The sequence below is a fragment of the Austrofundulus limnaeus genome, unplaced genomic scaffold (genome assembly GCF_001266775.1).
Source record: "Austrofundulus limnaeus strain Quisiro unplaced genomic scaffold, Austrofundulus_limnaeus-1.0 Scaffold554, whole genome shotgun sequence".
Taxonomy (NCBI): domain Eukaryota; kingdom Metazoa; phylum Chordata; class Actinopteri; order Cyprinodontiformes; family Rivulidae; genus Austrofundulus; species Austrofundulus limnaeus.
The window spans coordinates 274,459-285,641 of NW_013952956.1; the positions used below are offsets into that span (position 1 = coordinate 274,459).

The following is an 11,183-nucleotide window of genomic DNA, read 5'->3' on the forward strand; positions in this document are numbered from 1 at the left end:
CCTGCACGTTACAGTATGTCCTGTACGTTACAGTATGTCCTGCACGTTACAGTATGTCCTGTACGTTACAGTATGTCCTGCACGTTACAGTATGTCCTGCACGTTACAGTATGTCCTGTATGTTACAGTATGTACACGTTACAGTATATACTGTACGTTACAGTATGTACACGTTACAGTATGTATTGTGCGTTACAGTATGTACTGTACGTACTTTACGTTACTGTACGTACTGTACGTTACTGTACATTACAGTACGTTACAGAATGTACTGTACATTACAGTATGTACATGTTACTGTACGTTACAGTATGTTACTATACGTTACAGTATGTACATGTTACTATACGTTACAGTACGTTACTGTACGTTACAGTATGTACATGTTACTGTACGTTACAGTACGTTACTGTATGTTACAGTACGTTACAGTATGTACTGTACGTTACTGTATGTACACACCTAAAATAGGCTTAAAGTAGTTTTTTTAAATTCCATCTTCAACGTAGATGTCTTAAGTGTTTAATTAATTGGCATAATTTGTCTAAAATGTCAGTGTGACAGGGCCTTCAGGTAGTTGTTTATCTGATACCTAAGGTCTGATATCGATTTATTTTTAATCTAGCAGTTTGATAAACAAGGGCCCAGATCTCCCATCAGTCTCGACAGGCTTTCCACTACAATCTGAAACTGTCCAAAATGTCACCTGTTTGACCCGCTTGGTGCCTCCAGGCCTGCTGCCAGCATATTTATCTTTAGTTTTAATGGAACATTATACTCCCTTTGTTGTATTTATTTTTTAGTTAAAGTGTAAATTGCAGCTCTTTACACTAGAAGCAGCTAGTTAACATTTACAAGCAGAATACCAAACATTTCATCACAAATTGAAACAATGTAGTTTTTACTCWTCTGCTTTATTTATTATTGTTTTACAGAGCTACAGTTTTTCTTCACCAGTTTAACTTCCTTTTCATGACTGATTGTAAATGTTAACTCAGGCAGTTTTGTGTGTTAGTGTGTAAATATTAGTTTTGTTGTTACATCTAAAAATGCTGTACTCTGCTTTTAGAGATAATAAAATGTTTCATGTCAGTGTTTTCTGGGATGTGGACAGGACTGTGTGTGTAAATGATGTTTTATGTTGAGTGACGTTCCAGCTGCATGATATATAAACTATTTTTTCTAAAAAAAAAACAACAACCAGAGTTCCGTTTCATTCTTCACACAGCTTAGCTTCGGCTGTGTCTGACAATATTCCCACCAGAGGAAGAGAGCAGCTGAAGCTTTTATCTCTTTGGCCTCTGACCTGATGTGTAATCAGATGTTTACTTGGCCACATAAAACACCATGAAGCACTGGACCGTTTCAGCAGCTCCTGATGAAAAAAGATTGTTTTTTCCCTTAAAACTTTAAAAACTCAGTAGTGCCCCCTTCTGACCAAAAGATGTATTGTATGAAATGATGTTTTAAATGGGATATTTGATTCTAACAGCCATACATAATGTAAGTAAAATAAGTAAGTAAAAGTTTATTTATATAGCACCTTTCACAGACATAGACGGTGACAAAGTACTTCACAAAGGTGCAAAAATTATACAGAAAAGATAAAACAATAAAAACATCAACATCATAAAACAATAGCTAAGAAACATAACACACTGGAATTGTTAAAAAGCTTTATAAAAAAGGAAAGTTTTAAGTTTGCTCTTAAAAGCGGCCCCAGAATCAAGTGCACATATTGAGAGCGGAAGATCATTCCAGAGCCTTGGAGCGACGGCCTGGAAGGAGCGATCACCGTTCACTAGGGGACCGTTAAAAGGCTCTGATCTGAAGACCTCAGCCCTCGAGAGGGTAAATATGGACACAACAGGGTTTTAATRTATAAGGGAGCCTGACCATGGAGAGCTTTAAACGTTAGTACCAGGATTTTAAAGTTAAAATGAAAAACCACTGGGAGCCAATGGAGAGATTTTAGAATCGGGGTAATATGAACCCTTCTGTTGGTGCGGGTCATCACCCTCGCTGCTGCATTTTGGACCAGCTGTAAACGAGACAACTCCTTATTAAAACAGAAAAAAGGGCTATTACAATAATTAGACGTGAGGACACAAAAGCATGAATGATCAACTCTAAATCATCTTTGGAAACAACTGTTTTAAGTTTGGAAATATTTCTAAGCTGAAAATAATCAGTTTCTAGTGAGTTGTTTGGAATAGTGTTCTAGTGACATCCCTCTGTCAAAAATCACACCAAGATTTCTAAGGTTAGATTTGACAGATGAGCTCAGATCACCCAGATACTGGTAGGTTCTTGGAACAACATCAGGGACAATCATCAGCACCTTAGTCGTATCAGAATTTAACTGCAAAGAATTAGCGCCAAGCCAGTGTTTAGGCAGTTCCTTAAAGAGTCCAGTTTATGAATCTCAGTGGACTTGAAGGAATATAGYTGGATATCATCTGCAAAAAGATGATAAGAAACATCATCAAACTCATGACCTGAGCGATATTTCCCAGTGGAAGGACATATAACAAAAATAAAACAGATCCCAATACTGAACCCTGGGGCACTCCACACAACAAATCAGAAGAATCAGAGCGGAACTGATTAACCGAGACACTAAAACTCCTACCAGACAAATAAGACGAGAACCAAGCTAGTGCAGAACCTGACAGACCAATCAGCTTACTGAGACTTCTCAACAAAGTTTTGTGAACGACAGTGTCATAAGCCAAAGAAAGATCCAACAGGACCAAAACAGTGCATTTCCCAGCATCCGCAGACATCAATAATGTCACTTGACACTTTGATCAGGGCAGCTTATGTGGAATGATGCTTACGAAAACCAGAGTGAAAATGGTCAAACGTCTGAGCTTTCTAAAAATGCAATAAATTGKTCAGAAACCACCTTCTCTAAAAGTTTGGACAAAAACGGAAGTTTAGAAATAGGTCYGAAATTATTKAACACAGTAGGGTCCAAATTAGGTTTTTTGAGGAGAGGTTCTACAAAAGCATGCTTAAAAGAGCTGGGAAAAATGYCAGTAAACCCACTGAAACAGAACAACTAAATTAGTCATAGTGTAGTCTATGCTAACAAGGCCCGCGTCTTTGCCGCCATCTTGGTAGGTGCTACATGTCCTCAAACATACCAGGGGTCGTCTCTCTTCAAACCACACTGCTGTATTTAGTGTACATGGTACTAATAGCATCCAGTGTTACCATTCATACTATAAATATTGATTTTGTACAATGATTTTGACTTTTGCACAGATGGGATGTGCATTTATTCACCAAGCTGACATCTACTACTCAATCTCCTTTTATGTGAATTGTTCAGTGCAGGCCAGTGGCTCATCCTGCACTCCACAAGTGGAGGTGCTTCTGTTTCAGTACCATTTTTGATAGGTTAAAATACATTATAGGCCATAATGTACACCAATAATTTTCCTAAAATATAATAACACTTATTGACACTAAATTTGTAACAACAGCTACATTATTCTTCTAAAACACTGTTATATAATGCCTAAATATTTCTAGAATTTTAATGAAAAAGGACTACATTACATGAGTTTCAGTCTTGGTCTTAAATTAGTTTGTGCAAACCCTTGAACTGTGTGAATRTAGAGGAATGGACCAAAATATTGAGAATATCTTGGATACTTGTCATTCCTGCCACGAGCTGCAGTTTTCTCAGATTCTAGATTTTCCAATCATTTAAGTTTTTTTTAACCACACATCACAAATAGGCAGGTGATGTTTTTGCCTGTCAGCAAAATATCTTAGTCAAAATTATTGAATTCCTGTTGTATCCTAACTTACTGGATGAACTGAAAAATGCAGTAGCTGTCAGTTTGAGCATTGACCTAAAATTCTCATTTGATCCTAGTCTAAGACATGAAAGGCTTCAGGTTCTTTTTGTAGAATTATTTAAAATTTGCAGAATCAAGGCGTAATTTAAACAATTAAAATTGAATTGTTGAAAATGACAAGACTAAAATTAACTTGAATGTAGAGAAATGGATTTATTACACAAAATAAAAAAAAAAATCAATGTCTATAAGTGAAGTGTTCACTGCAACACAGACACCATCTACTGCCTGCTTGATGTATTACAGTGTAAGCTGCTCACAAAGGTCATACAGAAACATGAACCCTTCCTCCTCGTCCCACTAACAAAATCATCTGGAGCACGATGAAGAAAAATGACTCKGTAAACATTCAGGCTGAACAGGCCTCGTCATTTGTTTAGACACTCTGTTCACATGTAATAAAAATGCTCAGTCTGTAAGAAAACTGGTTTAATTCAAATCACTGATGACAAACATGTATATTAAAAAAAGAATTAACTGAATACTACAAACACAAACATTGACACTGAAGCTTGCTCTCTGTGGTCCACTAAAGGTTATTATAGTTTATTTCCACCTGGTTGATTTTAGTGTTCGGTGTTGATTCTGACTCGGGGCTCTGTGCAGCTTTCTTCTAGTTTTGATTTAGAAAGTGRATATCAGACATGCAGCAAATAAAGTTTCATGTTAGCGTTTCCTGTAGAACTRATGAAAGCAGAATATCAGCACTAAAAACACCAGGGTGAAACAAACCAGACTTCCTTTCAGGTGAACCATCTCATCTCTCTGAGCAGTGCACATGATGGGTTTTGTGCCACTGTGGAAAACTGAGGACTCCTGCTTGGCTCTCAGTTCTTTGAGCCATTTGAAACTCCAACATAATTACAGTCGTTTAAAGAGAGGGGATTCTGCTCCTCCAACTCCAATCTGATAACTCAGTCTGTACAAAGTCAGGGAGACTGGCTCAGAAACCCATGCCGCCTCCCATTCCACCCATTCCTCCCATGCCGCCCATTCCTCCTGGCATCTCCTTCTCCTCCTTGGGTATCTCAGTGACCACAGCCTCTGCAGTGGACAGCAAAGATGCGACTCCTGCAGCATCCAAGAGTGCCGTCCTCACCACCTGCAGTGGAAGCAGAAGATGTTAGCTCCTCTGTTTTACTTCACTTTCTGCACTTCAAACAGCTGCTGCTCATTAGGTTGTCTGGACTCTACCTTGGTGGGGTCGATGATGCCCTTCTCCACCAGGTTAACGAACTCTCCCTGCATGGCATCGTAGCCGATCTCAGGTGGCCCCTGCAGGATCTTCTCCACTACCAGAGAGCCCTCCACGCCGGCGTTCTTCGCAATAGTCATGGCAGGAATACGGAGTGATCGTCTGATGATGTCCACACCTGAGCAGAAAACAAACAAGTGTTCAGATTTCTAAAAGCAAAAAGACCCTCGTGTTTGCTGTTTTCTATTTCACAAAACTTCAGCTTTAAAAGGAATCCCCGATTAGTTGTAACATAAGACTTTTATTTAATAAACATATATTTAACTGTAAAGACTAAAAATACTGTAGGCTGCTTAGTTTTGTAAATTTTTTTAAATATATTAACACGGACGGAGCCATTTTATTTACACACAAAGCATTCTGGGTAAATGATGACGTGGGTAGGTCATCCGTGTGAGGCTGCTAGCGAGCTATATCCACCCTGAAGGTTAATCTTGAACAATATCTGATGATCGACTCTTTTAAATGAAACCAGAGAGCGTTGACAGAGAGGAGAAGGTAGAAAAGAAATGACTCAGCCTGGAACTGAAAATATGGATGGAGGACAACAGAGCTGCTTCATGGAAGAAGAACCTCAGCTTAGCCTGTTAGCTTTTGCGCTAGCCCTCACGCTATATTGCGCGACAAACAAGCTAAACTGAGGTCCTCCATCCATATTTTCAGTTACAGGCTGAGTCATTTTTGCATTCCTCTCTGTTTTGTGGATGGAGGACCTCAGTGACGAGAGGAGAATGTGTAGCGCTGAGCTAATACATATATATGGTGATAGCGTCGGGGCTAATGCTAAAGATGTACACTTTAAATGGGTTTGGATTCATTCAGTTTCACACATCTGAGCTTTTTGGGCATATGCTAGGGTTAGGCAATATAGGCAAGAAAATTATCACAACTAACTGCAGCTTTAAGCTGATAATATGATGATTAATAGATGACAAGTGCACTTGGTCTGCATTTTCTTGCTTTCCTCATACTTCAGTTTATGTCTGTTTCATGTGATTAAAGAGGTTTGTAGGGTTAGCATGAACTGCTCTCTGCTGCCTTCTGCTGATGGGCTCATATGCACGTCTGCAATTAATGTCACATGATGATGCATTTATGTGTTAGACACATTATCACTTACAGGGTGGCAAATATTGACAGTTTTTCTACCAATTGTATAAAATATGATTTTGCCCAAACCTAGCCTAGCATAGCATATGCTGTTCTCATTTTCAACATGCATACATGTTTCAGTAGAAAACCCAACAAGTCTTTCTACAAGAGTCCCCTGGAGAGGCTGCATGATCTGAAACTCACCGATTTTCTGGTCAGTGTTGGCAGTTTTGATGGTGTCGAGCGAGGGGATGCAGCGCAGCAGAGCACAGCCTCCTCCAAGCACAATGCCCTCTTCCACAGCTGCTCGCGTGGCGTTCAGGGCGTCCGTCACACGGTCCTTCTTCTCGTTCACCTCGACATCACTTGTTCCTCCAACCTGTGAAGCAAGAGAAGTGTCACAACAAATGTCGCAGTTCCTGCAGGGGATCTGTCAGCGAGCAGCAGCGAGTCGGACCTTCAGCACAGCGACGCCGTCYGACAGCTTGGCCAGCCTCTCGTTGAGTTTCTCCTTCTCGTAGTCGCTGGTGGTGTTCTCCAGCTGTTCCGCAATCTCTGCTGCTCGTTTCTCCAGGTCAGCAGGGTTGCCACCTCCTTTCAGCAGCAGGGTGTCATCTTTGGTGATTTGCACCTCACCGACTTTGCCAAAATCGTGAGCCTGAATGTCCTCGAGAGCCAGACCCAGAGCTTCATCCCCGAACACCTACAAAAGAAAACAAAAAGACGTCAAATGATAGAAGATAAGAGTGAAAACTGTTCTGAGGTTGAAAACTGAACCAACCGTGCCACCAGTGGCGATGGCCATGTCTTTCAGCTGATTCTTCCGGTTGTCACCGAAGCCTGGAGCTTTGACAGCGACCACCTGAAGCCCGACTTTCAGCCTGTTAAGAACCAGGGTGCTCAGGGCTTCTCCGTCCACATCCTCAGCTACAATAACGAGCGGTTTGCGGTGCTGGTTGGCGAGTTCCAGAGCCGGCACGATGCTCTGAACACTGGAGATCTTCTTCTCACTCAGCAACACATACGCATCCTGGAACTCACACTTCTGACCTGAGGGACAGAAAATATAACTTGGCACCAGAATAAAACTGACAAAGACAACATGTGAACAAAGCCCTACCTTTTGCAGTGTTGATGAAGTACGGTGAAATGTAACCACGGTCGAACTTCATGCCTTCAATCACCTCAAGCTCGTCTTGTAAAGTCTTCCCATCCTGAAACCAAAGACACGTTCAGCTCTTAGTTCTGATGGTTTTGGGTAAAGCAATAAATTAAGATTTTGTTGCTCTGACAAACCTTGACAGTGATGACTCCTTTGCGGCCAACTTTCTTCATGGCATTGGATATGATGTTACCGATGTCTACATCTCCATTGGCTGAGATCGTAGCAACCTGAAACCACAGAATTTAACACACAACCATCAGAGACACTACAGGGGGCAGCAGAAACCAGTAAACCCAGCCCTGCCCATACCTGCGCAATCTCCTCTGGGGTCGTGACGGGCTTCGAGAGCTTCTTCAGCTCGCTGATGACCGTTTCCACAGCCATCATGACGCCGCGGCGTATCTCCACGGGGTTCGCACCTTTGCTGATGTTGTCGAAGCCTTCCTTGGCGATGGCGCGGGCCAGCACCGTGGCGGTGGTTGTGCCGTCGCCGGCTTCTTCGTTGGTGTTGTTCGCCACGTCCTGCACCAGCTTGGCGCCGATGTTCTTGTAGCGGTCCTTCAGTTCGATGCTTTTGGCCACCGTCACTCCATCTTTTGTGACCTTGGGGCTGCCCCAGCTCTGCTCGATGATCACTGTGCGTCCCTGGAAGTTTGGAGGGCGGAGTTGAGTTGAAATGAGGGGRRRAAAAAAAACAAGTTCGCAACCCGACTTTAGCAAATGTCTCTGTCGAGCAGGCTCTCGTGTGTTACCTTTGGGCCCATAGTGACAGCCACAGCATCCGCCARCAGGTCCACTCCCTGCAGCATGAGGGCTCGAGCGTCAGCCCCAAACTTTACATCCTTAGCGTAGGCTCTTGTGAGGTGAGGAGCCAGCGCTCGGCTCACAGGCCTCACCTGCTTCATGATGCTGGGTAAACGAAACATCTCTGGAAGGAAACACACAAAGAATCTGTTCAGAGCAGGAAACTCAGCGTCATTACCTCAAAGGTATTTGACATCTCATGTGAGCCGGCTGAAGGATGACCTTCAGAAAGGTAGACAACTCATGAATTAGTTTTTCTGAAAAGAAAAAAAAAGTGTCAAACAGAAACTTTTATGATTTTAGTTACAAGTTTTCCAATTCCATTTGTGAATTTAGTACAATGTTCAACATCTACACTGATAACTGAAGCGATGCACTGGAACCATTTTGTCAGTTGGCTTTCTTACTATTTGAGTTTTTGGCCACTATTGGCTTTTAGATAACTTTTTGCTATTAGCTTTAGCTRCTTTTGGCTTTAGCTAGTCCCTTGCTTCWTTTAGGTTTTAGTTAATGTTTTGCCCATTTTAACTTTAAGCTAGTGTTTCTGCTTCTTTTAGCTTTAGAAATAGTTTCAGCTACTTCAGAGAAGTTAGTCAGTGTTCAACACCTAGTAAGCTATAACTTTTACAAATGTTTCTGAATTAGGCATAATCATATCGTGTGCAATTAATCGCCAGAAAAACATTGATCGATTATTTTTTGGCACTTGACCATTAATACGATTAACGCCACCAGGCAGAGTCCGCTCGATGCTCCTCTCCGCTTCAAATATGACAAACATTAAATAAAAGTTCTGTAATTTATCTACCAACACAATTTAAAATTTGATGTATAGCCTGAAGTCTGTAATTTTGACACAATTTGGAACAGATTTTTATAAAAAGAAAATCTTTCCCCTAAATTGGTCATGTGACCAGGACATAAGGGTGTCCAGGGGATTAATCGTCAAATTAATCGTTATCGGCTAAATACCACAATTAATCGTGATTAATTTTTTTTGCCAATATCGCCCAACCCTATTCTGAATCCAACTATTTTTGGGCATTCTTATTATGTGAATAACTTAAGTTTGTAGTTAAGTGCAGTAAAACAAAAATCAACATCAACTATGTTGTGTGTTGAACCAACTTCACTTTGAATGTTTTAAATTATTCAGTCATTGAAATTTCAAGGGTCAGAGAATAATCTATTTATCTATTCCAAACATTTTAAAGTCACTTTTCAGACCAGTGAGTTGTACACACTACTGTTTTATAATAGTTAAGAGTTTGATGAGGAATTTCTCGAGATTATAATCATGTTCACACATGTTAGCTTCTTGTTAAAATTTCTCTGGAGTCTTGTTAATTAGTAATTCGGTTTAAATTCTGGCTATGATTTAAAATAAATATTAAACTTGTGAAGAGAACAGATCTTAGCTGCTTCCACGTGCTGTCCGGACGCGAGCGTCACAAGGTCAAAGGAAGCAAGGAAGCACGTGCATAGCTCCCTCTATCTTCTGCACCTTTTTTTTAAAGTGTATACTAATATGCGCCAAAGCGTTTCCTCTACAAGGCTAACTAGAGTTAACGTGACGCTCGTGACAACCGTAAAACACACGCGGTAGAAGACACTTTGACTAGCATGTCCTTGTAGCCTGAGAGAGGCACATTACCTCCTCCCAACACTSAACTAGCTTTAAACAAAATGTGAGAGAAACTATAAACCGCGCAGGTGGAAAACAACCTACCTGATATAACACCGCGTGAAAGTCTGGAGACTTAAAATAAAATACTCGTGTTTACCTGGAAGGAAGGTAAAAGCCTAAAGCTTCGTTTAGACAGACTGAAGACAGGACRAGAGGACAGCCGTGTGGAGCAGCAGAGACTGAACTGCACATGGTTTCCTTCATCCGGGTTATTTACCGGCACGCCCCGGACCATGCATAAATCTCTTTTTTCAGAAAGCTTAGCGTTCTGTGGTGAACTGTCTAATAACCTGTGCTCACGTTCTTTAATTACATTTGAGTTTTATCCCATACATTATATTTTAAGTCATTACTGAATTGTTTATAGCACATTCATTCAAATTAAGTATTAAACCAGATGTCCATGCTCGTTCCCGGGCGGACGGTTCCAGAATTTTCTGGCTCGCCATTGGAGAAAAAAAGAAAGGTCAAAGTGGAAATTGTGTAATATTGCTCAGTCTCCGATTGCTTTATTTGACATGAATAAAATTAAAACCCGTTTTAAATATAACTTTAACGCATTTTAATCTGGATTAATAAAGTAAATGTTTACAAAAGCGATTTTTGGATTTTTCTCCGGTGTACTAGAACTTTCTTTGAGGCACGTGGACGCAGTGCGCATGCGCACTCTGGATTTTTTTCCTCACGTGGAACCTTGCCTCCTTCTTCCTCAGAGGATCATTCACGCGCCGCGGCTGTGTCGGGTCTTCACGTCGTCTCTCAGTCCTCCTACAGTCAGAAATATGGTAAGAATCAACACTTACAGAGTGCAGGCAGTTGGTGCTGGTTGCACGGACTCGTGAGTGGAAGTCAGTGGATTATTTACGGTGTTTAGTCTTTATTTTCATCATGTGTCCACATGTGTGTAGCTAAAATCCACCCACAAGGTCACGCTGCCGAGGAGAACAGTGAGAAAACCTTTTCCTTGTCTTGATGCTCTGAGAGTAGAGCAAAACTGAGTTAAGAAAAATATTTAAACAGATTTGTACAAATTGCCAGTTGTTGGGAGTTCAGAAATTACACGATTATATTAAGTTGAGGGTTGTGCAAGAATATCCGGGGATCGAACCAGCGACCTTCTGACCTGCGGCATGAGTTGCAGTTTAATGTTTGATAAATCCATGACCTTTCACTGTTTCTTACTCAGTATTTTTTATGTGCTAGGGTATGTTTAAAAAAAAAACAAAAGAAAGGGGAAATTAAGATTGATGTGTTTTAATGTCTTTTTGTCTCTTCAACAGGAGAAACATCTTCATGAATGAATGAATG

At 40.9% G+C, this 11,183-nt stretch overlaps 2 protein-coding genes across 4 annotated transcripts in view; one reads left to right on the top strand and one right to left on the bottom strand.

Moving 5' to 3' along the window:
• Positions 1-4,005: 4,005 nt before the first annotated feature.
• Positions 4,006-10,116, bottom strand: hspd1 (heat shock 60 protein 1). Of its 2 annotated transcripts, XM_014026432.1 has the most exons (10): positions 9,973-10,116; positions 8,137-8,312; positions 7,694-8,029; positions 7,516-7,611; positions 7,340-7,433; positions 7,001-7,269; positions 6,677-6,922; positions 6,424-6,598; positions 5,067-5,245; positions 4,816-4,974 (listed from the first exon to the last, which is right to left on the bottom strand). In XM_014026432.1, the coding sequence occupies exons 2-10, from the start codon at positions 8,308-8,310 to the stop codon at positions 4,816-4,818; spliced, it is 1,728 nt and encodes a 575-aa protein (XP_013881886.1). In that variant the 5' UTR covers positions 8,311-8,312; positions 9,973-10,116. The 2 variants fall into 2 exon arrangements, with proteins under 2 accessions (XP_013881887.1, XP_013881886.1); XM_014026433.1 differs by lacking the exon at positions 9,973-10,116 and having other exon boundaries at positions 4,006-4,974; positions 8,137-8,310.
• Positions 10,117-10,519: 403 nt separating this feature from the next.
• The window catches only part of LOC106530744 (MOB-like protein phocein), a 19,986-nt gene continuing 19,322 nt past the window's right edge, over positions 10,520-11,183 (top strand). For both annotated transcript variants that reach the window (XM_014026437.1, XM_014026436.1), the window contains exon 1: positions 10,520-10,660. In XM_014026437.1, the coding sequence (XP_013881891.1) occupies positions 10,535-10,660 (126 nt within the window). In that variant the 5' untranslated portion in view covers positions 10,520-10,534. The remainder of the gene's footprint in view (positions 10,661-11,183) is intronic.